This window comes from Lycium barbarum, chromosome 9 (assembly GCF_019175385.1).
Source record: "Lycium barbarum isolate Lr01 chromosome 9, ASM1917538v2, whole genome shotgun sequence".
Lineage (NCBI taxonomy): Eukaryota > Viridiplantae > Streptophyta > Magnoliopsida > Solanales > Solanaceae > Lycium > Lycium barbarum.
In genome coordinates, this window is record NC_083345.1 from 997,197 (window position 1) to 1,020,847 (window position 23,651).

The window sequence follows — 23,651 nt, forward strand, 5'->3', positions numbered from 1 at the left end:
TGCTTTGGAGTCACGTTATAAGTTATGTATTAGCTAATTTTAAATTTGTGGTCTCTTTTTTCAGTTGGTAATGCGTTAAGGATCATGCAGATGCTAAAGCTAAGTTGTTTCAGACTCTATGGCTTTGATGTAAGAAAGTTAGTGCATAAAAGACAGTTGATAAATGTGATGTCATATGTAGGTTTTGCATCGTAACTGAATTTTTGCTCTTATTGTAGTCAAATACCAAAATTGTGTAGGCGTCATTTGATAGATCGAGTGTATAATTAAGAATAGTACTGAATCTATATGGTGTATTAATAATGTTGAAAATAGTTATGTTGGGATTAGTTGTGTTTGGTTTGTTATATTAAATGAATAGGGTGTTTTAGATACTGAATAGAGTGTACTATAGAATAGGAATAGTACTGATATTAGTTATACATGGATTGGAAAACACTGCCAAACAAGTAATTAATAATACAAAAGCTAATACATGTATTATTTTCACTCATCTTACCAAACGGCCCTTATAAGTACTAACTTATACAGTATATAAAATTAAATAATGTGGACTTTACGTTGAGTTCTCACGCCGACAGGTATGTGAATTTGGGGCACCAAAAATAGAGTGAACGTTGGTTGAAAATGATGTTTGTTATACGCGGCGTTCAAAATCAATCTTAAAGTAAATAAATCAAAGTAAGGAAATGAAACAACTCTTTCTTGAACAATATCTCTTTGTTACGATCATGGCGTCCTATTTAAGGTTTTACTTAGTTAATCTATGATGTAGTCAGTTTATTTGGACGATGTGTTCGTGTTGTGTTCGTGTTGGTGGACTGGTTCAATTATGATGGAATGCCACGTCGTACCAGCTAATTGGGCCCATTGGGCCATTGGAATGTTAATGAGCTTGGCCCAGACAAATTTTGGCAACGACAAGCATCACCAACTCAAGAGGCTGAGATTGACATGGCAAATTGCACTAAAGCAAATCAGCACGAGATATACTTTATGAATTTGAACTTCTAAAACAGTGATCTAAACTATTAGCATATACAACTCCCTTAAAATTATTTGTGCCATAGCTTTTTAAGATGAATAAAATGTACAGTTAACATTAAAAGAAAAAGAGATAATGATTCAAATTACACTTGAAGTGGTATCATTTTTCTTTTGCAATTTTTCTATCATAACTATCAAGTATTTGTGTTTTTATTTGAATTATTTATCAAAATACACTTCGATTAGTATCTGATGATGTGTGGTGTATAGTTTCTTTTTATAAAAAAAAATGGTGCCAAATGGGACTCACGCGGATAATAAAGGAATTAATTGAAATATTAAGACATAATTGTCAAAAACAACACACTTTTTTGCGATTTTCCTACATGAACTATCTGATGTTTGTGTTTCCTATTTTAATGATCACTAACTATTTATTAAAATACACATGATATATAGTTCAAATAGAAAACACAAACATTTGATAGCTCAGGTGAAAAATTAAAAAAAAATGATACTTTGAATGAGTTTTTAATTAACATTTCTTCTGTAAAAATAAAAAGTTACAAGTAGGATGAACACAACCGAAATTTGTCGGATTATAACAAAGGAACAAACTGAAGTGGCTTTTGTCACAATTGTAGTTCTAGCTTAAGCTAGAACAAGTCAGAACAAGAAAGAGTCAGCTTTCAATTACCCCAAACAGAAGACACCTATACAGCCACGTTACAACAAGAAATCAATCAAAAACAGGTTTCATTGCCACGTGTCCTGCCACTTGTGAGTCTGCATGCTAGTCATATTCCTATCTATAAGCCCTTCTTCTAGACACACAAATTAAACAGATCAACACAACATAGTAATATTTGACTATCATTTCTCTTTTTTTGTTGTGTGTGTGTGTGTTTTAGATTTCAGAAAAAATGGCAACTCCTCCAGAAGTTCCAGGTGAACCAACGAAGACTGGGACGGCAATTCTTGAAACTGCAACGGCTACTATTCAAGGCTTTGGTCCAATCAACAAGATTCATCAGCACCTTTGCGCGTTAGTTTTACTTCTGTCTCATTCTCTTATTCACTTTTGCTAATTAATAAGATTACAACAAAGGTAGTTACGGTAAATACTCGCACCTCCCCATTGGGTTATGTTGTTGTTACAGTAAACGCCATTTGTGGGATTATTCCGGCTATGTTGTTGTTGTTGTTGTTCCAACAAAGTAATCATTGTAATGTGTTTGGATTTTTATTATGTCGGTTGCTTGTTACTTCTGTGTCAATTTATTCCCTCCGGATAAAAAAAAAAAAGAGTCCACTTAGTTTTTTTTTTTTGGATAAAAAAGAGTTCACTGAGCAATTAAGAAAGAATTAACTTTGCTTTTTCATATTTGTCCCTATTAAGTGTTATATGATCAAATTTCAATGCCTATTTAATTAGAGGTAATTTAGTCTAATTACCTACTTTTGTTTAGAAGTTAGTATTTTTTTAAGGGGTGTGCAAAATGGCTAAGTGAACTCTTTTTATGATCTGAAGGGAGTATATGATATAATAATTTGATTGGCACGAAATTTTTAAAAAAAATTGAAGTTATAATTTTTTTAAGAAAAGTTGTGATATTGAACATCTTAAAATATAGTGTAATACTATAATATTTGTTTGATCTTAAGAAAAAAATGAAAAATATAAGTATTTTTTTTTAAACTAGAGTTAGTTGTAAAACTGAAATTTGTCTTATTAAACATCCTGAAATGGGGTATTTTTTTTTTTTAAATTGTGTGATACTATGAGTGAAATGAAAAGTCTTTTAAGTTTTGGTTTAAGATAGGAGCGAAATTAAAAAAAAAAAAAATGAAGTAGAAGAAGACAACACTACTTTTGAAATTTGTAGTTATAAGATTTTTAAAATTTTTGGTATTAAATTTGCTAAAATATTTGTGTGATATCAAGAATAAAATGCAAAATTTGAATTCTTGTTATAAAATTTTTGAAATTTGTGATCTTGAATTTACCAAAATATTTGTGAGACTATTTTCATACGTATATCGTAAAATGGGAAGTGGAAACTTCAAATTTCTCCTATAAACTATTATTTCAAGTTGCTAAAGGTAATTTGTACAATATGCATCTAATTGCAGGTTCCATTTCTATGGACACGACATGACACGACAAGTCGAGGCGCACCACTTTTGTGGGCACCAAAACGAAGAATTCAGGCAGTGTCTTATTTACGATAGGCCTGATGCCGATGGCCGATTAATCGGGCTCGAGTACATCATCTCTGAGCAACTCTTCTTAACATTACCTGATGACGAAAAGAAATTCTGGCATTCCCATTTGTACGAGGTGAAGAGTGGTGTCCTCTTCATGCCTGGTGTTCCAGGCCCAATTCAACGACAAGATCACGAAAAAGTTGCGAAAACGTATGGGAAAGTGATCCATTTCTGGCAAGTTGATAGAGGTGATACACTTCCTTTGGGAATTCCTCAAGTTATGATGGCTCTTACTAGAGATGGTCAGCTCGATGAGAATCTTGGTCAAGGTACAAAAAAAATCTTTTATGTATTTTTATGGAATTAAGTTCACTTGCCGTATTTTCAGTTTTGCTAATTTTCACTGATTGTGTATCGCTTCTTCTCATATGTAATTTTTTTATGGTGTCGTGTATTGAAATTACACACTTTAGTTACAGGTACGCTCGTATGAGGCATTAATCTGTTCGTCCCGATTTAAGCAAAGCATTGTTTGGCCAGACTTTTAAAATCACCATTTCGGAAGCACCCACTTTTTGTCAGAAGTACATTTAGAAAAAATAATTTTTAGAAAAAATATTTTTTCGTGGAGTAACAGTTTGTGTTACTAATCATTTTTAAAAAGCATTTTGCTCCGAGCGGTACTTTGGGCTTGGTTGCATATAAGAATAGGAATCGAATCTACAGCTATTGATATTGAATCCGAAGTTCTCAAACCCGCCTTAAAAGCCGGGTAAGCCAAGGGGGTCAATGTAGATGTATTTTTTCTAGCTTCTAGAAAAATAGGGCTTCCACTGGCTTCTTCTACTATTCAAAAACGTTTATTTCTTCGTAAGCGTGGCCAAACACAGCAGCTTGCTATTCGTAAGCGTGGCCAAACACAGCAGCTTGCTATTCGTAAGCGTGGCCAAACACAGCAGCTTGCTAAAATAAGCTTGACCAAACATTCTATTAGTTGGAATTGAAACTATTAATTGCTATTTTGCCGAAACCATTATATGGGCGTTTGATAATGAGCAATGCCCAACTTCCATGTTATATATCTTCATGAGTGATGCCCAATTTATTTACCTCCATTGAGGTTGAAGCCTGAATCTTGGTATTATATAAATGCTTGACTTTCTTTGTATTCTAAACAAAAAAAGCACGTTTTTTTTTTCCTTTGTTAATTCTGACATTATCTCATAACATGACATGTAGATGTGGAGAAACGTTTTGGAGTATCATTTAGTGAAGAAAGAGAGAAGAGGGCATATATGGAAGGACCTGCTCATGGGATTCACCCACTTGCTAATGCTGGAGGCAAAGGCATTAAGACTGTACTTAGAGAAGTTGATTGCAAGCCCGTCGAATCTGTCCCTAGAGTTTTTGTTTAAGCCTTTTTTACCTTCTTTTATGATGGTGATGGGAACTTATATATAGAGAGCCTATGTAGATATTAAGTTGGTGAAAGAATAATTCTCTACGTTTTGTTATCAAACTCTATAATATATGGTGGTGTATACATAGCCTGTGCAAACTAGTATTACTATTTTGTACCTCAGTTGTTGTGTATAATTATAGCTTGGGTCTCCTTTTTTAATATGAGAATAACTGCGGGTAAATGTTGCTTGTCTTACCTTTGTCTTAATATTAGAATGAGCAAGTTTTTTTTTTGGGGTCCTGGAAGAGAATTGTTTTTAACAAGAAGCAAACAACACATAATTAGCTCATTTGACTTTAGAGCTACATTTTAAAAAATAACCAAGTCAAACAAGAAGCATACAATATATATATATATATATATATATATATATATATATATATATATATATATATATATATCTGTGTGTGTACTTATGCCTACTGGGAAGAATTTTGTCCTGTTACTCTTTTTTCTGTATGTTTCAGATCATATTCTTGCGCAGTACTAATTTCCCCTTCGAATTTCTATATCCCGTTCATACAAAATTAAATTAAGGATATAAATTTAAAACTTATTTTCTGGTTAAGTATAGGGATGCTTTTCTTTTTCAAAAGAGAAGTTTGTTTTGTCAGATAATCATTAGTTTAGTAAAGTATTTATTGTAGAGAAATATAGCAGAAGAAAAGTAAATTGGGGAAACCTTCTGCTAGCTCAAAATCGTTAACTAAGATCGGAATTCAACTAAAGAAGAGGAAGCTATGGAAAGGAAAAATTTACTTGAATTGGCTTGAAGTGGGTTGTGTTGGGTTAACTTGGCTTGATTACAAATGACTAAGACCACCCCTATTTATACTTGTCTAGGGATGGTTCTAGATAAAATTATCTAGATATATCTACAAAATATCTAGTTAGCCTTATCTTCTAACACTACTCTAGAATATCTAGATTTTTCTTTAAGATAATTATCCAGGTTCCTACACTAGACTATTCTAAATCTCTTACTAAATATCTAGGATTTTTTGTACATCCAAAAAATCAACTTTACTTCTTCACACTCCCTCTTAAAGTGATTTTTTGGAAATTACCCCGAACTTGCTGCAGAAGAACTCAGATGAAGCTTTTGAGTGTGCCTTGGTGAAGATCTCAAACATACTTTCCTGTCTCCTCTTGTTTCTTCAAATGACGAAGGTTTTCCGCCATTAATTGGGCCCGCAAAAAAGCATGAATACGTATCGGTAAATTTTTCATCGTTATAGCGAGCTAGCTTAGCAATATTTCTTTTTGGCCTTTGCGAATCACGTGAATCATCTCCATGCTGAGTTTTACGTTCTTGAGTTTCCAAACTCCCCCTTTCTCTTAGCTCCTTGACAATTGTGTTATCTGGAGAACCATCTGAGTCGATGACGATCTGACCATGAATACCCTTCGAAGACTCAACACCAACATAGGATCCACCACTACATTCCTTTTCCAGCTCCTCAATAAATTGTTTGGCAGCTTCAGAGCTTCCAAAAATCATACTGTTTGTATCTCCATATGAAATTGATCCTTCAAGGTCAACCTCTTCGTTTATTTGACAACCGGCTTCTCCATCTGCTTGCAGTATTTGATCTGAGCTAGTGATTGACTCTGATATGGCAGATAATTGACCAGAGACTTCAACTTCCGCTACAACTCCCTCAATGCTTTCTCCGGAATGGTCCCTGTTGCCATATATAGTTTCAGAAACTTCATGCTCAAGATCTACTTCAACATCCTCCACGACCAGACTTTTATTACCAATTTCAGGATCTGCTTCGTTGATTTCCTCGATGGCAGCTACCACGTCACTAGTCTGAACGTCTTCAGAATATTCTTGCTTTTTGTTGATGACACTAATGCATTCTTTCTCCACATGATGGACTGTATTATTTCCTGCATCCACGATCTAGTCTTTTTCAAAATTAAGGGAAGCTAAGGCATCTACTGCTCGAGTCTCAGCTACGAAGCACCTTCCCCAGTCTTCTTCTTCTTCAGCAACTTTCTCGACTTGAGTCATATTGCTCTCTTTTGTTCGGCAATATCTTTTTATGTGTCCTATTTGACCACATTGGTAACATTTAATAGACTTCTTACCATAATTAGAAGACTCCTCCTTCTGTCTTGGCGAGATTGACCCCTCATGGAATTGAGAATGTGTCATCTCTTTTGAGCTACTTCGCCTTTGTCTTCCTTTAAAATTCCTCTTGTAAGCTACAAGAGCATTTCCTTCCCCTTCTTTAAAACATACACTAGCCATCTATTTGGCTAGTAGCTCCTGTGATGACAACAAATTCTCAAACTCCTCCAAGGATGGTTGTTGAGCCCATCCTTGAATTGATGTAACAAAAGGAATATATTCTGACTTCAAACCACGAATGATAGTTCATCTCATTCGTGCTTCGGAGATAGCCTCGTCGGGGTTTAATAAAGAGATCTCTGAACATAAATTCTTAATCTTCAAAAAGTACTCAGCAATAGATAGATTACCTTGAGTGGTGTTCGCCAATTCATTCTCCAATATTTGTAATCGGGCTTCATCCTTCTTGTTGAACAGCCGATCGAGGGTCCTCCATATCTCATGAGCTGATTTGCACCTAATAATATGATCAAACAAGTTGTGAGAAATTGACCTCTTTAGGATGAACTCTGCTTTTGCATTAATCTGCTTCACTTCTTGTATGCGCTGCTATTTTCCGGTCCTTCAGAAGGAGGATTTGTGTAACTTTCATTGACAACATCCCACAAATCCTCACCCACAATGTATGACTCCATACATGTCTTCCATACCTTGTAATTGGACTGGTTCAACATTTCCATCCCCAGTCCATTAACACGACCGCTCAAATCCATTTAGAAACCAGTTGAATCTACCACTAACCCGATCATGAAATAAAACCCAGAAGCCAATCTACGGCTATGGCTCTGATACCATATAGAGAAATATAGCAAAAGAAAAGTAAATTGGGGAAACCTTCTGCTAGCCCAAGATCGTTAACTATTCGTGCATGGTGCATCATTTCCCAATCATATAACCAGAGGGAGCTACTACAAGAGATTTTCGGTCAAGTTACCGGTTCCAAGGACAAGGTACATGAGGTTGGTGAACTTGCTGACATGTTGAGGAAAAGCTTAATGGGAAAGAGATATATCATTGTCTTCGATGATATGTGGGATTGTACGGCATGGGATAACTTAAGGATTTCTTTTCCAGATGTTGGAAATAGAAGCAGAATAGTTGTAACAACTCGACTTGAGAAAGTGGGTGAACATGTCAAGCGCCATACTGATCTTTATTTCCTTCCATTCCTCACACCAAATGAGAGTTGCAAATTGTTCCAGAAAAAAATGTTTCAAAAGGAAGATTGCTTGCCTGAACTACAAGGTGTGAGTGTAGCAGTTGCAAAAAGATGCAGAGGATTGCCTCTAGTGGTTGTCTTGGTAGCTGGAATAATCAAAAGGAAGAAAACCGAAGCCTCTTGGTGGCATGAGGTTAAAAATTCTCTATTTTCCTATCTTGGCGGGTCTGAAGGATAGTCTTTCGACTATGCAGTTAAGTTATGGTAACTTACCTGATTATTTAAGACCTTGCCTTCTTAACTTGGGGATGTTTCCGGAGGATGCGAGAATTCCAGTGTCTAAATTGATAAGTTTGTGGATTGCGGAAGGCTTCGTGCAGAACATTGAATCAGGGAGTTTGGAAGAGGCAGCTGAAGAATACTTGATGGATCTATTGGAAGTAACTTGGTTACGGTTTCAAGGACAATATATAATGGTAAAGTTAAAGACTGCCAGGTTAATGATGTAGTGCTTCACTTTTGCTTGGAGAGGAGTAGAGAAGAAAAGTTTATGCTGGCAGTGAAGGGAAATCATAGCCAATTTCAACCTTCTGAATGGAACGAAAGTCGAGTGAGTTTCAATGCCACTTACAGTATTATGGATTCCAAGTTTGCATCTTTGGGATCCAAAACACGGAAGCCTTTCCACCAACATTTGAGGTCACTGATGACGATCAATCAAGGAGTATTTCGTAATTGGAATCCCTTCCATCAGTGTAGTAAATTGAGACTTCTTAAGGTCTTGGATTTAAGTTCCGCCGAAGTGGGTCCTTTTTTGTCAGCTACATTGCAACCACTTATTCACCTGAAGTACCTTGCAGTCTTCACAGATGAATTCGATTTTCACTGGGATTCACATCTGCTGCAACTTGAAACTTTAATTGTGAAGGGTTTATCCCGGTTTAAAGTGTTACCAGAAAGTTTTTGGAAAATGAAAAAAGTTAAAGGCATGTTGAGAGTACTCTGGCTATTTGTTGTTCGGGAGAGCGGATCTCTGAAGAATCCTATAAATTGGAAAATTTGAGGATATTAAGGGACATTGACTTTTCATACTATGAGGTTGCTCTCTTGAATGTTTTAGCACAGAGGTGTCCTAATCTTCAAGAACTTGAAATCTCTTTTACGAGAGATGACTCTGATAGTGCGGATGACGGAGAAACGACCATTCGTGTCAATTTAGAGAGTCTTACACAACTTCAAATACTTCGCCTCTTAGTTGACTCGTTCTTTTTTGTATCCAAATTATTCTTGCCTTCAAATTTACAGAAGTTGGTATTAAGAGCAGTTTATGTTAAGGAAAGCACTATTTCCCTCATTGCGGGACTGCCAAGTCTGGAGTATCTCCAATTAAGGGATGCAAAATATTTTGGATTCGGATCAGAGTGGTGTCTCGGAGATATCACGTTCCATAAACTTAAGTTCTTGAAATTGGTGAACTTAGGTATCTCATGGTGGAAAGCCTCGGAGGAATCTTTTCCCCTTCTTGAAACACTTGTTATAAAAAGGTGTGACAAGCTGTCGCGGATCCCCCATAGCTTTGCAGAAATTCAAACACTGAAACAGATTAAGTTGCTTGACTTCTAGTATCAATATTCAGCTGTGAAAATTATGAATAATAAATCTCTGGAGGCTTCAGCTGTGAGAATTAAGAAAGCAGCCGAAGACATTGAAGGATGCGACCGCATAGACCTCGTTATCAAAGTAAGTAGAAACAAACTCCTATGTGCTCTTTTTGAGTGAGTATCTACGTGCATCTAATGTGCAACAATATCTTCAATACAAGATATGTGGGGAAATCTAAAGCAGCACCTGTGAGGCAAGCACGTGCTTGTAAAAACAACATAGTAATATTTCAGTTTTTTCTTGTTCCTTATTTTTTCTATATTTGATGCTTGCTTTCGCTGAATTTCTCCATGTCAGACTAACGCGGATGTGTTTGAATTTGACAATTGCTTTGAGAACTGCAGCAAAAGCACAGACAGAGTGGACGGAGTTCTTTCTACATGGCCGTGCTCATGCTGGAGTCTATTATGCAGCCAGCTGAAATGCCCATCCTCTTATATTGTGACACTACTATTGATTGCTAAGTTTGTTTTGATTGATCGACTGGGACGCATTCGCTTATTTTTTTTCTGTATGTTTTAGATGATAATTGGAGACCAATATATATCAGATGGTCTTTCACTGTGATTTCTTGTTGCCTTCCATAAACATCATTCCTTTGTTATGCAGCTTTATAATTTTAGAACCAGTCAAATCATTGTTTCTTGTTTGCTTTCAGTTTGCCGGTTGTTTCCCCTTTAATTAATATAATCCTACAGCTTTTATGCAGCACCTGCAGAATTTGATAAAGTATACGAGTACAAAAGCTTTTTTTCTGGTTGAGTACACCTGCCAATCATCAACCTAACAAATTTAAAAGGCATAATATATAGATAGACAACTTAACTGACCAGTAAACACCCCAACTTTGAGAATGCACATCTAGACACCTCAACTTAGTTTAAATTGGCCCCGTAAACACTCGCGGAATTCCATGTAAAATGCCTTGCAGCATTGAAAACTTTGACGAATTTTGCATCTACCCATAGAAATTGTAAGTATTTCGAGACAACTTTCTTCTATGTAAAGACAATATAACAATGCGAAACAGTTAAGTTTACATGATATTGATGACAATGATTCACGTGGCTAACCTTGCGAAAGTCTCCATCAGGCAAGTTTTCAATCAACTTTGCACCTGCTGAGAAGAACCCTCGTCCGAGAGGACTATAGGGGACGATACCTATGCCAAGTTCTCTGAAAATGAGAAGTATCAGAACAAACACTTGTTTGCTAGTAATTCGAAGCAAAGAGATATGTTACCTGCAAGTTGGAACAACTTCTTCCTCCAGATCTCTAGTCCACAAAGACCATTCCATCTGAACAGCTGTTACTGGATGAATAGCATGGGCCCTTCTGATTGTTGATGCACAAGCCTCAGACAAACCTATATATTTTATTTTACCCTCTTCAACCAGTTTCTTCAGTTCTCCCATCTTACAACAGTATTATGCAAGCATTATCAGAAGGAATATAACACAATTTGGTAAATATGGTAATGATAAGTGCAGATTCCGCTGTTGTGCATCACATAGATAATATTGTAATTACTACCTTCAGATAATTGCATAAATCACACGACCTGACTGCCAAAACAACAACCAAATTCCAAGAAACTACCTAACAAAACGGCATCACTTAATTAACTAGGTATGAAACTTCACAAATGTTGGGACAACTATGTTCTCTTGAAATTCATTTCCAATTATAAGTATTTTAGAAATGACTTGTTATGAAAGTGTTTACCATAAATTGAAGAAATTTGTAAAACGACTTACTGAAAAGATCGTGAAAGAAAACGAAGCCAAATGGAGAGCACCATAGTCTTAAAAAAGGTGTGTCACATAAAACATGCACTGATTTACCAATCAAACCAAGTACAAGTAGTACTTTTGGATGGAAAACTTAGGGAAAAATTTGAATCTATAGGCTACGACCAATGAAATAAGAAACTACAAAATAAAACTTTGGAGCAAAGATGTCAAACCGTGACTTCAATTGGCAACTGTGTGTCGATACGACGGACATAATACAGATCGATACAGTTGATGTCCAGTCTCTTCAAGCTGGCCTCACAACAAGCCCTTACATATGCAGGTTCACCACAAATGCCCCTTTTTCCATCTTCGAAACGTATACCGAACTTGGTGGCTATTTGTACTTTCTCTCTTATTCCTTTAATAGCCTACATAAAATCAGGAAGCTTAATATGAACATATCTATAAACTCTCTTAGAAAATATAAAGCATAGATTCACAAGAACACAGATTCGAGTTTCTGGAAGATTTATCAGTTTGAGCTACTCCAAGTTTTACTTTAATCAAGTAAGAGAAGAAAAAGATTTGGACCGACGTTACAATAAAATGAACCAAACCAATTTCAACAAATCAAATTTCATTCATTAATCACACCTAAATGGTGCAACTTATATACACTCAGTTGGGTGATTTAAGCATATATCTGACAAGCTTTCTCAATTTTTATATGCGTTGGACCTACTTTACAAAATTGAGTAGTGCTACTTAGCGTCAAAATGTAAGATTTCAAAAAACGAAATGAACATATGATGCTCGACTTTATAGAGCGTTTTGCGTCCATGGTATCAGATGAACAAGTACAATGTGTATTCACATTAAGCATAAACAATTCCAACCCACATGATAACATTGAAAAATTGACAACTTTCAGCAAGCAAGTGCAGGAAGAGCAACCTATATTGTAATTGACCATTATTATGTGCCTCTCGTTATTAATACCTTTTTCATGCTTATTTATGACTTCCATTGAAAATTAAATTTTTCTACTATGTAATTTCTAACGTATACCATGATTGCAGAAAAGAATATATATTTACACACTCTAAGGTCAAAATATTTAACACTGCAAATTTGAACTCAAATCTAGAATGAAATATAGTCCTTATAATTTTGATACTATCCATACTCTTTCAAGAGAATTATTAATTAGATTTCATTTAAACTTATAAAAACACTAAGGATATCTACTTTTATCCCCAGTTAAACCTGAAAATTCAGAGAATTTATCATAAACATTCATTTTTGCTCAGTGAACAATTAAAATACTATAGGATCAGAAAGGTACAAAAAGTAAATAGGAAGTACAATTAATTTATGCAGCAACTGCAATGACAATAAAAAAAAGGCATAATACATTAACTTGGCCTCAATCAACAACTAAACACTACAATTCATTGACCACTAAGCCAAAGGGGGGACCCACTATGATGGTACTGGGTTCATTTGAACCAAGTACTTTCGACGCGAAGCATAAATGAATATATAAAAATTCATTAAAATGGCAAAATAGTACTAATAATATGAACCCAAAAACATTAATATATATATATATATATTGTTATATCCTGTATTTTCGTACGTCGGAAAGCGTGCGAGTTAAATGATATTAGTAACGGACATGAGGTTATCCCCCAAGCTTATAGGTGGTTAAAGTGATGGTACACATGTATCGTAAGGATTTGAGGTTGAACAAATTGAAGAAAAATTAATTTTCGTCGAGGTTCAAAATTCATTTGAATAAAATACGGTTCAAGCTATAATATTCTGTATTTTTGGACTAGGAAATTGAATCATCCAACATGAGCAAATTTACCCGAGCCTGAAGGATTTGGTCATATTCAAGCATGAAAATCAAGAACTGGGTGTATACAAGAATGAAGTTCCGAAATAACTTAGGACTTAGAAAGTGTGATGATGGTGATTGAGAATAATATCTGGTGTATATATAAAGAGGCTATGGATTAGAGTTCTACAACACGATCATGATAATGAGTATATAAGGTGTGTTGAAAGGAGAAATGATTTTTATTTAAGTAAATAGTGACCAAGCAATTAATTATGTGTGCAATTGATAAAATGGGAAATTGTAGTGGAAGGCAAGAAATTAATTAAGACAATGGGATAAGTATTATGTGGATATAATCCATATGGATCTTGACGAGTGGCAACAAGTGTGAAATTATACACACGCACAGATAAGTGGGGGTGGCACTATCTAAAATTAGTTAATAACTCATCACTTGTGCTGAAATGTATTTGAGAAGCTAAATGAGATTGATGATCAAGATAAATTGTAGTGCATAAATCTGCCACGTATTATACATTATTGGTCAAAGATATGTATAGAAAGTTATGGGCCAAGTCATTTAATATTAGGCTGGAAATTTTGAATTTTATATCTATGGATATACATCCACGGTAAGCTCACCACTTGTCCATTATTTTATCAAATTACATGCACAGATATCTTGGTACTTAAGTAGTCATTTTATTAGAGGGAAAACGTATTGACAACACCTATCCTGGACATAGTACGTGGCTATTTTGAAAAAAGGTACACCAAACAAACTTTTTTTTTTGATATACAAAAAGGATTAGTATTTAGTTCATCTATTGCCTTTAGTAACTTCCACGACTAGAGATCTAATCTCCAAAATCCATCACCCTCAATATATACAACAATTGAAGCAAAAGAGTGATATGAACCAAAAAGATTAGGTGCTTACCATTTGCATGCTCGAAGTAGAATTGTAAATTTGGGACTAACACCTAGAGGTTGAAAGAATTTCTTCATGTTGACTCGGATTCAAGGGCAGACATCTAATGGCAGGGTTGACTCATTATAATCACTCGACATAATTAATCAAGGATTAGCGTACCCAGTTCGTTGTTGAATTCGGGTTTTTTTTTCCGAAGGGAAGTAAAGTGGAAGAAGATCATTTCTTGATATATAAGGTAAGAATTGTCCTCTTCTAAGTATATTTAAATTCATCTAGGTCATAGTTAAATTGTGAGACGGGAACTATGAAATTAATTATGCGGGTATTTGATTAAATATTGGAATAAAGTGGGACAGTACGAAATTAATAATGATACTAGGTTGGTTATTGTGGTTGTTGTTGTTGATTTTTTAGCGAGTTAAATTCTCGGGATGGCCTATTTACAGGGGAAATGCTGCCGAATTTTCTGTAGAATTGAGAGTTAGTTTGGAATGAATAATTACTTAAGTGCCTATGGTTAACATTGGATATTCATGGGCATATTTGTAGACCTTGGGGAGCCCGAGGCGTAGATTTGGATTAACGTTAGATTGGCTAGCTTGGAGTGCGTACAAGGTATGTAAAGCAACCTCCTTTCTTTTTGGCATGCCTTAGTTTTACATAGGCTAGATTAGAGCCTTAAGGAAATTTCAAATCCGAAATCTGAGCATGATATGATATATATATATATATATATATATATATATATATATTCCTTGCACTCTTATGTATGATTTGATGAAATATGACCCATTATGTTTTTGAAAGAAGTGATTTCCAAACTTTGTACAAAAAGGTTTCACTTTAATGAATTTCGTAATTTGTGAACGCCATATCTTTCACCGAAAGGCTCGGATTGCTTCAATATTTTTGTAGAAGTTTATATGGCATATAATGAGTATATTTTCCATAGGCGGGCCCGATTCGGGTCAATACCCGTCCGTGGGTCCCGCGACTTTCATTTATGTAATTCGGACGACTTTTGAAAGAATTTGGTATGATTATCATTTCGAATTTCAAGTATGGTCATTTACTTATTTTTGAGTCTATGATAATGATTTTATGCATATGGTTACTCATGACTCTGCTCGTGCGTTCTGTTATATCTTTCGCCGGTTCCCGGGCCGGTTCTGTTATCGTGCGCACTTTGATATACTCCGGAGTTATGCTGTGTTTATGGTTCACCGAGCTACTCGCAAAAGAGGGTCGGGTTCCACATATATTTGGTGTTATGCTGTGTATGGCGTTATGTTGTGATGTGATATGTGACGGGGATACGGAGATTTGAAACATTCTGGTGTTATGCTGTGTTATGGCGCCATCGACGGGCGGGCGACCATATTCTTCTGTACCCTACGCATGACTTACATATTTTTGAAAGTAAACAAATTTTGATATGTTGGATTTATACTTATGTTCTATACTACTATTTCGTTTATGCCTCAGATTTGTTTCTGTATTTTTCTGCTTTGCATACTCAGTACATATTTCGTACTGACCCCCTTTCTTCGGGGGGCTGCGTTTCATGCCCGCAGGTACAGACGCACAGTTTGGTGATCCACCAATTTAGGACACCCCCTTCTGCTGTTTGGAGTGCTCTTATTCCGGAGCCTACATTTTGGTATATATACTTGTTTGATGCATATGTATATATTTATTCAGGGGTACGGCGGGGCCCTGTTCCGCCATATGATCCGTTTGGTCTGTTTAGAGGTCTGTAGACGTATTTGTGGGTGTGTGTGCCTACTTCTGTACAGATGTGTTTGTATGACCCTATTCGTTATGGCAGCCTTGTCGGCGTGCACTTTGTATATGTTTTGGGCCGTTGCGCCATCTGTTAGCCTTGTCGGCTTTTGATACATTTGATAGCCTTGCCGGCTTTTTGATATAAGTATATGTATATGTTTGCGCTGAATTGTGTCCGATACAGTTTGACATAGTTTGAGACGGCATATAGTGTTTATGGCCGTATATGCTATTTGGATGTGATCAGATATGGATAGGTATGTCAGGGTGCCCAAGTAGGGCGCCAGTCACGGCCTACGGGGTTGGGTCGTGACATATATATATTAAAATCAATGCCAAAAATTTAAGAAATTGAACTCATATAATTTAAATCTTGAATCCGCTTATGTTAGATCAAACCCTTGTATTAAAAAAATCCACCCTTTTTCAGCAGAATTATTAAATAGATTCCATATAAACCTTAAAGAAACTAAAGATATCTACTTTTAACCCAATTAAACCTGAAAATTCAGAGAATTTATCATAAACATTCTTTTTTGCACAGTGAACATATAAAAGACAATAGGATCAGAAAGGTACAACAAAGACAGCAGGAAGTGCAACTAATTCATGCAGCACTTGCAATTACTACTCGCTTTGTCCCAATTTATGTTGCACCTTTTGAGATTTAAATAAGTCTTTCTTTGACAGTAATTCTTTCATATAACTTTTAATTATTTTGATTATTGTGACTTACATAACTTTTTATGTAGTTTTAATTATATAAATTTTATTTCAAAAACTTAAAAAGATTTTATGTCGAAGTCACGATCAAAATTAAACTGTTTGACCTTTAAAATTCGAATAAATAAATTAGGACAGAAGAAGAAACGATCAAAATTAAACTGTTTGACCTTTAAAATTCGAATAAATAAATTAGGACAGAAGAAGAAGTCTGCCGACTTTTGAAACTTATGATGTAAAAATAAATTGTGCGCTAAAGACCATTTAACTATAGGTAAAAAAGTAAATTTAAAATTAAATTGTTACTAACTATAAAAATATGTCATTATTTTTATACCTAAATAGAAAAAAGTGTCACATAAATTGAGAGTATGGAATATAAATAAAAAAAGATGTTCACCTTGCCAATAAGGATTTTCGAGAAAATTTGGCTGAGAGACCCATTCAAGTCCTCAATTAACAAAATGGCCTTCTATTATTTATTCAATTTTCTCTCGTATAAATGCTGATAAATTGAGCATCTGTCCGACAGATACATGATCTGTCTGTTACAGCAGATGCTTTGGTCCGCCAGATATGATATCTGTCAGTTCATAAAAGATGGATGGGTCTAAAAAGTGGGTCATTTCACTAAGAAAAAAAACTTGAAACCCTTTTAATTAGATAGAAGACTTAAATGGGCCTTTTAACCAAGAGTCCCAAGGATTTCATTGATGAGAGGTCCATAAACATCAAAAGTATCAAGGAAAGTCACTCCACTATCAATTGCGTGATGAAGTACTTTTATCATTTCGGGCTCGGGCTTGGGTGGGCCGTAATTGCCAGACATACTCATACAGCCCAGCCCGATCCTGGATACTTCTAGTCCTTGGGAACCAAGCTTAATTCTCGATACTGTCAACGACGTCATTTTTGCCGACTGTCTGAATTCTGAGATACTAAGTTCTTACAACTTGTGGTCTATATAACTAGAAAAAAGTTTTACCAGAAAAAAAAAATTGCATTTGTAAGTTCATAAAAGTCTTAGGGAAGTTACAGTTAGGCTCCTGTAGTTCTGTTTGTATCAATTTTCCACTAATTGCTTTCGGGGGTTAATTACGCTAAACATATATGACTCAGTTTTGGATACACTCCTTTGTATTTTAAAATCACACTTATACCCCCTATATTTAATTTTATTTATTTAAAATTAATGCGTCTTTAATAATTATATTTTAATATACTTAGTGTCGGATATACTTCATAAGGGGTGGAAGTGTGGGATTTCCATAGTATAGGGGTATAAGTATTTGATTTCAGAATATAAGAGGTGTATCCGAAACTGAGTCATATTACAGAAGTGTTTTGTGTAATTAACACTTTTATGAACCATTTGAGTTCATTATGGTCGTTTATTTTTTTACTAATTGATTCTCCTTGCATTTTTACCCTCAGTATGTCTACTATGACATTAGACTGCTTATCCATGGGTTGGTATACAGTTTATATTAAACAAATTTTGGGTGAGCTGGGCAGTTTATTTGAGGGGATGCCTCCTAAAGAGGTGTGCGAAGACAGGCTCAGCTAAGATTCTGCTTGTGAGTGACTGACCATAGTGATATAAGCATGTTTGACTGTGAGACCAACTAATCGAACAGAGATGAAAGTCGGCCATACTGATCCATGAGTCTGGTATGAAAGGACTCTCGCTCAACATATCAAAGGTACACTAGGGATAACAAGAAATTCTTTTCACAAATATGAGGACTACCCGAATACAAAGGTATGCACTAGCAAAAGTTTATGAAATTTTAACAATACATCATTAATACTGCACGCTTACACCTCTTAGATTTCCCCGTGTGATCCACAAAAATTCCATGCCTTGGTGGATAAGTCCGAAGACTCAAGAGCAGTGTGGAATGGAGTTTCTTGTACGGGGGATCGGATATTATAGTGCGGGGCAATGGTACCTATCAATAGAAAAGTAGCCGAACCAAAAATGCTCTCACGAACAGAATTTGAGTACCATGGGAGAAAAAAACAGAAGAAACAAGCCTCCATTCCAATGGAGTCACAAGTACTGTGTAAATTAATGGCTGTCTAGCAAAATACATTGCGTACAGTGTGTGTGTATACATTTATCCAGAACATTGTAGATTTGGAAATCCTTGTGTGCCATTGCACCTGCTAGAAAGAGCAGTTGAACTGTCATTGGCCCGGGTTCAGCCTTTACTTCGCATTAGACTTAGGCTTTAACGGGGCTTCTTCCAAAGCAAGACAAGATTGTATCCTTTATTCAGCTTTCCAGGAAGATAATGGTGGAGTCTCTGAATTTATCCAAGTAGCCCACATGAATGCATGCCTTTCGCCTTTGACCATATCTTTAGCAGCACAGGACTCCAACTCTGCCATCTCATCTGCTGTGAGTTTTACAGATACGGCTTTGATATTTTCATTGAGGTTGTCAATCTTGGTGGTACCGGGTATGGGGCATATGTCATCTCCTTTGTGAAGAACCCAAGCCAATGCAAGTTGTGATGTGGTGCATCCTTTTCTTGATGCTATTTTCTTGAGTTGCTCAAATATTTGCTTGTTGTGCTCAAAATTTTCAGGCTTGAACCTCGGTATATGCTGGAAAAACAAATGATAAAAGCAACATAAATCAGCCACATTATGCGTCTTGTTTTGCCCGTATAACATTGTAGTATTAGAAAAGATTTCGAGCCAAAAGGAAAACTTAGCAAAATCAAGAACATGGGTCTTGCACCTGCATAACTGGTTGGATCTTGAAATGTATCCACGACTATAAACGATTTAAACAAATGATAATACCCTTAAGTAGCAAAATAGCCCGAGGGATAAACTCAACATCCCCATGGGAAAATATTGCCCCACCTTATCAATAAGAATGGCAACATTATTATTGCAGAGTTAACCTTCGTAACTATCGAGCATATGAAGAGATAATTGAGATCAAAGACAATGCAATTAACTTGACTAACCTTGCGGAAGTCACCCTCGGCCAAGCTCTCTATCAACTCTGGACCTGCTGAGAAGAAACCTCGTCCAAGAGGACTATATGGGACAATTCCGATTCCTAATTCTCTGAAAAGGGAATCGATTCAGAAAAACCTTCATATTATCTGAAAGAAAGAACTCTAAGAGACACATTACCTGCAAGTAGGAACTATTTCTCCCTCCAGATCTCTTGTCCACAAAGACCATTCCATCTGAACAGCTGTTATTGGATGAACAGCATGGGCCCTTCTGATTGTTGATGCACAAGCCTCAGATAAACCTATGTATTTGATTTTACCCTCTTCAACCAGTTTCTTCAGTTCTCCAATCTACACACTATGCCACACAATATCACAACAAAAAATAGCAAGAAATGATAAGCACAATAAACAAAATGCTCGATTCTACCGTTTTATGTCATACAAAGCCTCGAGATACTCCATTATCGAAATGTTGATTCTTCTATTTGACATTTTGACAAGAGTATCATCTTTATATTGACGAAACTCTTTGCTCCACCCCTGCTTTGCCTCCCCATGTTTTACACCAGTTTATAATATAAGATGATTAATTTCGTCTTCAAGTAAAATTTATTATCACAAAATTGTCAAGGTACTTGCCTATCCTCTTAAAATTTGAGAACAACACATAACAATTCTAGCATAAGATTCAATTCCACATTTTTTGTACTGTCAGTAGAGCGTAAGTCCAACTCTGACTATATCTTGTTGATTGACAACCTAAACAATACATCAGAAGATCTTCGTGAAAATATCAGTATGGAAATATCAAAAGCGCGTGAAAATAAAATAGCTCAGGACCATTTCCCACACAGTTGATTCAATCACTTTATTTTCTTAAAGAGACTTGAAACTTTTATCCAAGTGATCACCAGATTACTATTATCTCTTTACACAAATCATACACTATTTGCCAGAAATCTTCAAATATAGTAAAAGAATGGAAGTAAGGTGTCAAACCGTGATTTCAATAGGCACTCGGGTATCAATCCGATGAACATAATAAAGATCAATGCAGTCGATGTCTAGTCGCTTCAAGCTAGCTTCACAACAAGCTCTTACATGCTAAGTTGCGCGGACTCTTCACTTTTGTTGCCGCACCCGTGTCGGATTCTCCAAAAATGCACTACTTTTGGAGTATCCGACACGCACCCGACGATATTTTTGAAGAGTCCGTGCAACATAGCTTACATGCTCTGGTTCACCACAAATTTCCATTTTCCTGTCATTGAAACTTATACCAAACTTGGAAGCTATTTGTACTTTTTCTCTCATCCCGTTGATTGCCTAAACAAATCAGATTTAACATGCACATATTTAACAACCCCTATCAGTATATATGCTATTAGAAACTTCAATTAAGTAATCTGATAAGATGGAAACTAATATTTTTTCCTAAATTACAGTTGAACAAAATGTTTATTAGACTTCAAATTCCAGAAAATGTTGTTGTTAATCAATTTACATAGTGGCATTCGACCTGAACTTATAAAAAATTTAGGTAAACAATATAACTAATTAAACTAGGATAAAAGAACAGTACCAAATAACTAACTCTTGCAACATTGCAAGAAAAAATATATATTCCCTCCGTCCCAATTTATGTGGAAACTTTCGGATTTTGAGAGTACTCAAACGAGTTCTTCGTAAACCGCGATCTTTTCATATGTCTTTTAAGTATTTTAAATATCAATTATTGTGACTTATAGTACTTTTACGTAGTTTTCAAATATGTAAATTTTACTTCAACAAAACTGAAAGATTCATTGTCCGAATTAATAGTCAAATTAAAAAGTTTAAATCTCAAAATTTGAGCGATGTCACATAAATTGGCTATCACCAACAAAAAAAGAAAAAATTGGTCAAATTTTGTAACTTTGAATTTCGAAATTGACTTAGCAGAATTATAAGGACCCATTTGGCCATGAGAATTATTTACTTTTTCCACTTTATGGTGTTCGGCCACAAAAATTTTAAATACAACTTAAAGTTATATTTGAAATTTAAAAAACAACCAAAATCTTATTTTTCACTTTTTTCATTTTTTGTTTTGGACCTTTACTTTTGCTTTTTTGTTTTCAATTTTTACCCCAAAAGTTATTATGTTGCTCAATTTTTACCCTAAAAGTTCATACAATTTTTTTCACTGGTCAGAGGCAACTTATGTTGTTCAATTGCTCTCCACTCCAACAACATTAAACATCACGTGCTAAAAAGCCTCTAAAAATTAATCAAAAAAAAAATCAAAAAGTTTAAAAAACTCTCAAAATTTGAGCGGTGTCACATAAATTGGGACGGGGGGATAATTTTTTTGTTGGTCGCATTTACTTATCACCAACAAAACAGAAAAAAGGACAAATGCTCAAATTACGTAACTTTGAATTTTGAAATTGACTTAGCAGAACTAATTTTAGAAACATACTGAAAAGCAGCAAGGTACAACTATTAATGCAGTAAGTACAACACATTAAGGCAATAATTGTACCTTGCCAACGAGAATTTCATTAGCGTGGGGTTCCTATTGATCGGAGGTATCAAGGAAAGTGACACCGTTATTAATTGCGTGTTGGATTAGGTTGATCATTTCGGGTTCGGGCTTGGGCTTGGGCGGGCCGTGATTGGGAGACATGCTCCTACAGCCCAGCCCGATTCTAGAAACTTCTAATCCTTGTGAGCCGAGCTTTACCTTGGGAATCTCACTTGCCGGTGTTGCCATTTTTTCTGGCAAATTTCTCTGAAATCTCAACAGAGGATATGTTGACCAAAGTTTGACTAGCAGCTTGTTTGGACTTATTTGGTTAGAGACAGAGTTAGAGCCTGTTTGGATGGGCTTATAAGTGAATCAAATCAGATTATAAGTCATTTTTAACTTACTTGAGTGTTTAGCAAAAATAAAAAATAGTTTAAGAGAGTGTTTGGATTGACTTATTTTAAGTGCTTATTAGCTTTTAAGTTCTTTTTTAAAATTTATAGTGTTTGGCAAACAAAAAAAGTGCTTAAAAACACTTACTCTTCGGTAAGAAAAGTACAAAAATAAGCCAAAAGTCAAAAGTTAGGTATTGCCAACTTATGACTTTTGGCTTTTAGCTTATAAGTTACTTTTAAAAAGTCAATTCAAATACCCTCTAAATTAAGTTAAAAAGTGCTTAAAATAAGCTAAAATCATGAAGTTGCTCAACCCTAACTTTTTATTTTTGGCTTAAAAGCCATTTTGATTTGACTAACAACTTTATCCTTTTATCCCTTATATGTTCTGTTAATTTCAATACTACCCTTACTTCTAAAACCCTTTAAGCACTTTTATCAAAACACGTAACTGCTTATTTATAAAATAACTTTCAGCACTTAAAAATACTTTAAGCATTTATGCTTATAAGCTACCTTTTTCAGCTAATCCAAACAGGCTCTTAGTTAAAAAGAATACTCACTCAGTACCGATTCAGGTACCACAGTTGGAATTTTGATAGTAAATAAGTTTTTTTAATCAAATTCCAATTGTGTTACCTAAATTAGGATAAAGAGAGTATTTAAAATTAAAATTTAAAAAAGAATACTCCATTTGAGAGTAAATGATGTTATAATGAACACATATATAACATTACATAAAATAAGAAATTAGTTCGGAAGAAAATTTACTATAGTGAAATATAGTTATAAAGGATGATCGTTATAAAAGAATGTTACTATACTGATGCCTTTAGTCTCTGAATCGACGAATGCCATCAAAGAACAGTGTCGAGGCAAGGCCAAGTCTTGTATCTAATAAATGTTTGGACATGACTAGGATTGATAATTTCTCATTAGCTACGTACTTAGACGTGTCTTCATTTTGCTCATTTAAAAAGTTTTGTATCACAAAACGTCGGTAAATGCATGAAAATTGTCACTAAGCACATCAAAGCAGAAGGTACAACAATTAAAGCAGTACTTGCTACATTTCACCTTAGCTTGCTCATAGGTTTATTATATCATCAGGTTAAGATGATTTA

The 23,651-nt window shown here is 35.2% G+C and overlaps 3 protein-coding genes, 1 long non-coding RNA gene and 1 pseudogene across 9 annotated transcripts; 3 read left to right on the top strand and 2 right to left on the bottom strand.

Moving 5' to 3' along the window:
* Positions 1–1,818: 1,818 nt before the first annotated feature.
* Positions 1,819–4,738, top strand: LOC132610579 (oil body-associated protein 1A-like). The gene is made up of 3 exons (XM_060324901.1): positions 1,819–2,032; positions 3,121–3,524; positions 4,435–4,738. The coding sequence occupies exons 1-3, from the start codon at positions 1,911–1,913 to the stop codon at positions 4,608–4,610; spliced, it is 702 nt and encodes a 233-aa protein (XP_060180884.1). The 5' UTR covers positions 1,819–1,910; the 3' UTR covers positions 4,611–4,738.
* Positions 4,739–7,434: 2,696 nt separating this feature from the next.
* LOC132610326 (putative late blight resistance protein homolog R1B-17) lies at positions 7,435–9,912 on the top strand (annotated as a pseudogene).
* Positions 9,913–10,492: 580 nt separating this feature from the next.
* On the bottom strand, positions 10,493–13,464 carry LOC132609479 (probable aldo-keto reductase 3). Its single transcript, XM_060323462.1, has 4 exons — positions 13,228–13,464; positions 11,585–11,782; positions 10,861–11,033; positions 10,493–10,794 (listed from the first exon to the last, which is right to left on the bottom strand). Exons 1-4 carry the CDS (start codon positions 13,258–13,260, stop codon positions 10,617–10,619), a joined length of 582 nt encoding a protein of 193 aa, XP_060179445.1. The 5' UTR covers positions 13,261–13,464; the 3' UTR covers positions 10,493–10,616.
* A 388-nt stretch (positions 13,465–13,852) lies between these two features.
* LOC132609481 (uncharacterized) lies at positions 13,853–16,034 on the top strand. Its single transcript, XR_009570862.1, has 3 exons — positions 13,853–14,369; positions 14,684–14,749; positions 15,709–16,034. It is a non-coding gene; the product is annotated as an uncharacterized LOC132609481 (long non-coding RNA).
* Positions 16,035–18,601: 2,567 nt separating this feature from the next.
* Positions 18,602–22,514, bottom strand: LOC132609480 (probable aldo-keto reductase 2). Of its 6 annotated transcripts, none has more exons than XM_060323468.1 (5): positions 22,148–22,514; positions 20,623–20,949; positions 19,799–19,971; positions 19,627–19,729; positions 18,602–19,255 (listed from the first exon to the last, which is right to left on the bottom strand). In XM_060323468.1, exons 3-5 carry the CDS (start codon positions 19,852–19,854, stop codon positions 18,917–18,919), a joined length of 498 nt encoding a protein of 165 aa, XP_060179451.1. In that variant the 5' UTR covers positions 19,855–19,971; positions 20,623–20,949; positions 22,148–22,514; the 3' UTR covers positions 18,602–18,916. The 6 variants fall into 6 exon arrangements, with proteins under 6 accessions (XP_060179451.1, XP_060179450.1, XP_060179447.1 ...); XM_060323467.1 differs by having other exon boundaries at positions 19,799–19,978; XM_060323464.1 differs by having other exon boundaries at positions 19,799–20,382.
* Positions 22,515–23,651: the final 1,137 nt, after the last annotated feature.